Below are 5701 nucleotides of genomic sequence, written 5' to 3' on the forward strand. Positions count from 1 at the left end.
GACCAGTACAGTACTCACAGCTGACCAGTACAATACTCACAGCTGACAGTACAATACTTATAGGTAGCCAGTACAATACTTACAGGTAACCAGTACAATCATCCCAAACTAATAGTTTCAGATTCAGGTCGGTGTAGGGGAGGAGTTTCAAACCGGTAAACGTAATAAGTTCCCTACAGATGTAATGTCAGCTGCCTAATACAAACCGAATATGAGATCTTCCACAGATGTAATAACTTTCACATTTGCTGGGATTTGTTATGTTTGAGGGAAGATGACAATCTTCAGCTTTCCAAATTGTAATAACTTCCCACAAATGTAATATGAAAATGAAATCTGACATCTGTTGTTTGTTTATTTACTCATCCACCTGCCAATGGGCTCAAGTCAGCTCATCAGAAAATATAAGGGTTTGAACACAGCAGCACCCTGAATACATTATTAAAGACATACAGAAACGTGAAGGGTTAACGGGTCCACCTTCTCCTGGTCAGTAACAGTTATTACGTCTGCAAGAGGAAGCTCATATTTTAACACATTACGAGCTGCAGATTCGTATCACACCAGCAGCTGTTACAAGCAGGTGCTGCTTTTTGAAGAGACAGTCATAACTCCTCCTCTTCCTCCTCCTCCTCTCCTGCTGCTGCTCTTCCACCCATCCTCTCTCCTTCTCCACTCATCCTCCTATCTCTTGTCCTCCCCTCCTCCTCCCTCTGCAGGCATCATGTTCCCCTCCCTCTCCTCCCTCCCCTACCTGCTCTGTTTCCAGGTATTGTGTACCTGGTGGGCATGGTCAGGTCGAGTCCCGCCCCTCCTCTTCAGGTCAGTGTCAGTGATGTCACTGCTCTACAGCTCCTCCCACTTCCTGCTCCTGTACTGCTACCAGCTACCCTCCCTGCAGGAGGCGTGGCCTCCCAACCGCACCTCCGCCAGGTAACACTCCTCCGCCGATGGTCCCACTGGACCGAGCCAGTTCTGCATATAATTGATTTCTTGACTGACTGACTTATTGATTGATTGGCTCTGTGTGCAGCGTGTTTGGCCTGGTGTCGGTGGTGTCGGCAGACTGCAGCGCCCCCTGGAGGCTGCAGCTGAACGCCGAATTGCGCTGGTTTCACATCAGCAGCACTCTGATGCTGCTGCTGCTCTACAACACGGTGGCCAGTCTGTGGAGGAACCAGGTGACCATGACATCATATGGCATGTCACGATGCAAAAAGATGCAGTCAGATTCCTCTGCTGTGGTTGGCTGATAGCTGTCACATGTCTCTGCAGGTGATTGATGGTGGGGGGGGGCGTGGCCTAGAAAAGGCAGAGTCAGCGATCAGCAGGAGCTGTGACATCATCACCACCACCAGCAACCTGAGTGATGAAGTCAGCGGCAACCTGACGGCCGAGAGAAGGCGAGAGCTGTGGAGGAGAGCGCACGATCACCCCGAACGCAGAGACGTAAGACACAAAACGTCTTCATTATTAATTCATTATTGATTCATTATTGATTGACTATGGATTCCTTATTGCTTGATTATTGCTTGATTTTTGATTGATTATTGATCAGGTCTCCACTGATCATCAGATTTCAGTGAACTCATGTTGCATTTGTCTCTGCGTCCGTCTCTAGGCTCTGACATCATCCACCAATGAAAGTCTGTCTGAATCTTTTGCCCTGGCCACTCAGAGCACAGCCCTCGGATTGGATGTTTCCTCCACGCCTCATTACTCTCTCAGCCAATCAGGTGAGATCCTAAATATGAGCACATCTGTTGAGTCATGCTGTGTTTCATTGGTCGATCAATGTGATCAGCACTTCCTCCTCTGGTTGACCTCCTGTCGTTTACCTCCTCTGGTTGACCTCCTGTCGTTTACCTCCTCTGATTGACCTCCTCTGGTTGACCTCCTCACTGAGGTGAATTGGTTGAGGTGGGTCCTTGGAGGGTCATTGGGTGGAGGTTTAGGGTTTGGCTTGTCGTCCTCGTACGTTGACTCTTGTTCTGTTGACTGTGTTTGATCTGCAGACACTTTGGAGACATGTGTGTTTGACGGAGATGGATGGGAGGACGAGGAGAAGGAGGAGCAGAAGGAAGCGGCAGCGAGGAGGCGGGTTGAGGACGGTGCCAGTGCTGCCTCCATGGCATTCAGCTTCTTGCTCAAACAGAGTTACATCTGCGCCCTGATGGCCATGATGGCGTGGCCCATCACATACGTGTCCTGGCTGACATGTGTCCTGCTGTTGTGGTCATGTGTCCTCTGGATGATGCGAGAGCGCCGGCGCTACACGCTGATGTCATCGCCCTGGCTGGTGGTCTATGGCAACCTGCTGGTCATCCTGCAGTACGTGTACAGCTTCCCTTCCATCCAGGAAGTCCCGGGACTGTTCCCAAAAAAAGACGAGCCCTGCAGAGAGCTCGCCTCAAAGGTGCTGCAGAAAACACTGAAAGAACTGATACTACTAATACTACTACTACTACTGATACTACTGATACTAGTACTACTGATGCTACTAATACTACTGATACTACTAATACTACTAATACTAGTGATACTACTACTGATACTACCACTACTAGTACTATTAATACTGACTACTACTTCTACTGATACTAGTAATACTAGTGATACTACTACTACTACTACTAATACTACTAATACTGCTGATACTACTACTGATACAACTAATACTAGTGATACTACTAAAACTACTACTGGTGCTACCACTACTGATACTATTTGATACTATTATTACTGATACACCGACTGATACAACTACTACTAAATACTACTAAATACTACTTCTGATAGTACTACAGATACTACTCGTACTGATAATACTATTACTTTTACTACTTCTACCAGTACTACCACTGATTTCGACTGTTGACTGTTGACTGTGGTCTGTTTGTGGTTTCAGTTGTTGTGTCTGCTGACCTTCTGGCTGCTGCTGCGTCAGGCACTGACTGAGAGGACAGACAGACAGAGGGACAGACAGGAAGACATACAGCTGTCTACCATCACTGTCCACATCAAGGGTAAGACAGCTGTCTCACTGACCAGTCCTCTTCTGTCCCCCTGTCTTACTGACCAAACCCCCTCCATCCCCTTGTCTCACTGACTAGTCCCCATCTGTCCCCCTGTCTCACTGACCAGTCCTTGTCTGTCCCTCTGTATCACTGACCAGACCCCGTCTGTCCCCCTGTGTCACTGACCAATCCCCATCTGTCCCCCTGTCTCACTGACCAGTCCCCGTCTGTCCCCCCGTGTCACTGACCAGTCCCCATCTGTCCTTCTGTCTCACTGACCAGTCCTTGTCTGTCCCCCATCTCACTGACCAGTTCCTGTCCGTCCCCCTGTCTCCCCTCTGTGCCTGACTCTGTTGTTTTGTGTCCTTCAGAGGAGCAGAGTGTGGAGGAAGCTCTGCAGGAGAAGAAGGAGGAGGTGTCGTATGAGGAGGTCCTGCTCCTCCAGAGAGGAGGCGGGGTTCAGATGGAGGCTCTGGTTGCTGTGGTTACCAGGATGTTTGTTAAATACTGGATCTACGTCTGTGGAACAATGTTCTTCTTCGTTAGTTTCGAAGGAAAAATTGTCCTTTACAAAGTCATCTACATGGTCATGTTTCTCTGCTGCGTGGCCCTCTACCAGGTAATACTGCAAGTACTAGTACAGTATATAATGCCGTTATCTCTGCAGCGTCACTAATGCCTCCAGTAAGCTGACATCCTGTTAAGGTTTATGTACCTGTCTGTCTCACTGTCTCTCTACCTGTCTGTGTGACTGTCTCTCTACCTGCCTGTCTCACTGTCTCTCTACCTGTCTTTGTCCCTTCCCTGTAGTTAAACTACGAACGTTGGCGTTCCTTGCTCAGGGGTTTCTGGGTAGCCGTGGTGGTTTACTCCATGCTTGTTCTCATCCTGATCTACACCTTCCAGTTCCCCTCGTCCCCCCAAACCTGGAGCTACTACACTGGACTAAGCACTCACAGGTACTCACAGGTTACACACAGGTACTAAAAGGTACACACAGGTACACACAGTTACTCATAGGTATACACAGGTACTCACAGGTGCACACAGGTACTAAAAGGTACACACAGGTACTCACAGATGCATACAGATACACACAGTTCTGTTTCTAATACCTCTCCTCTACTGTCTCTAATCTCTGCTGTCTCTGCTTCCTCTAATATCTGCTGTCTCTGCTGTCTCTAATCTCTGATGTTTCTGCTTCCTCTTACATCTGATGTCTCTGCTGTCTCTGCAGTCTCTAATATCTTTGCTTCCTCTAACATCTGCTGTCTCAGCTGTCTCTAATCTCCACTGCCTCTTCTGTCTCCAATCTCTGCTGTCTCTGATATCTTTGTTGTCTCTACTGTCTCTGCTGTCTCTAATAACTCTGCTTCCTCTAATATCTGTGGTCTCTGCTTCCTCTGCTGTCTTTAATATCTGCTGTCTCTGCTGTCTCTAATCTCTGATGTTTCTGCTTCCTCTTACATCTGATGTCTCTGCTGTCTCTGCAGTCTGTAACGAGTCTGTGTCTCTGCAGGTTGGAGGATGTTGGTCTGGAGAAATTCTCGGTTCCTGTCCTTTTCACCAGGATCTTCATCCCTGCTGCGTTCCTTTTGGTACTCCTCACACGTTTCTGCAGAACAGTCCAACTGTCTTTGTTTGTCCTCTCTGGACACTTTGTAAACCTTAACTTGTTTTTGTTGCTCGTCTTCTTTGGACAGTTTGTAAATGCTTTCTCTTGATGTTGTCTTCAGGTGTGCATCGTCCACCTGCATTACTTTCATGAGCCCTTCTTGCAACTTACAGACCTAAAGACAGTGGTGGACACTCACAACAGCACAATCACCAGGTTACACAGCTCACTGATCAGTTGTCCAATCAGAGAATCTGTCCGTCCAATCACAGCTAGACAGAGGAGCATCTGTTCCACTGAGGCTCATCTGTTTTTGTCTATGCAGACTGGTCCACTCTGATGGCAGCTTGTATGACCTGTCGCTGGGAGAAGCTCCTCATCTTCTTCTGCAGGAGGACAGGAGCGGAGGACAGAGGGACAGAGAGGAGGAGACAGAGGACAGGTGGATGAAAGAGGAGACGGAGGACGAGTACCCCTGCACATTTGAGAGGGAAACCCTGTCTGACCACCTGAAAGGTAAACACACTGCACCTTCATCATCATCACCACCATCATCATCACAGCGTCTCAGTCTTCTGCTGTCTCCTGGGCTGTCCTCGTCCTCAGTGCTCGTCTCCTGGAGGTTGGTGGTGGATCGTCTATCGGTCCTTTTCCTGCGTCTCCTCCTGTCCCTGCAGCGCCTACAGCACTTCCTCTGGTGGCTCCTGGAACTGCATATTGTCAAGATTGTCTCCTCCTACATCATCTGGGTCTCTGTCAAGGAGGTCTGTCTCTTTGTCTGTCCCTCTGTCCTGTCTCTGTCTTATAATTGTCTCCGGAAAGGAGGTCTGTCTTTCTGTCCATCTTTCTGTCCTGTCTCTGTCTCTAAACTGTCTCTGTGGAATGATCAAGCTGTCTGTCCCTCTGTCTCTGATTTGTCTTTCTCTTGGACCTGTCTCTGACTTGTCCTTCTGCTGGACCTGTCTCTGACTTTTCTGTTAGAACTCTGCCTCCTAAAGGGGTCAGCATCAATCAAATAAATATTGTTATTATTATTATTATTATTAGTAATAATAGTTAATGTGTGTGT

At 48.1% G+C, this 5701-nt stretch overlaps 1 protein-coding gene across 1 annotated transcript; it reads left to right on the top strand.

The window, feature by feature from the left end:
• Positions 1–719: 719 nt before the first annotated feature.
• LOC121966669 (piezo-type mechanosensitive ion channel component 2-like) lies at positions 720–5396 on the top strand (the record flags this gene model as incomplete). Its single annotated transcript, XM_042516738.1, has 12 exons — positions 720–933; positions 1034–1181; positions 1276–1449; positions 1622–1736; positions 2016–2416; positions 2909–3026; positions 3389–3636; positions 3828–3976; positions 4537–4615; positions 4754–4848; positions 4958–5148; positions 5239–5396. Coding segments are annotated over 12 exons (2090 nt in total), but the record flags the coding sequence as incomplete, so codon positions are not given.
• Between the last annotated feature and the right edge of the window lie 305 nt (positions 5397–5701).

Source organism: Plectropomus leopardus, unplaced genomic scaffold (assembly GCF_008729295.1).
Source record: "Plectropomus leopardus isolate mb unplaced genomic scaffold, YSFRI_Pleo_2.0 unplaced_scaffold25465, whole genome shotgun sequence".
NCBI lineage: Eukaryota > Metazoa > Chordata > Actinopteri > Perciformes > Serranidae > Plectropomus > Plectropomus leopardus.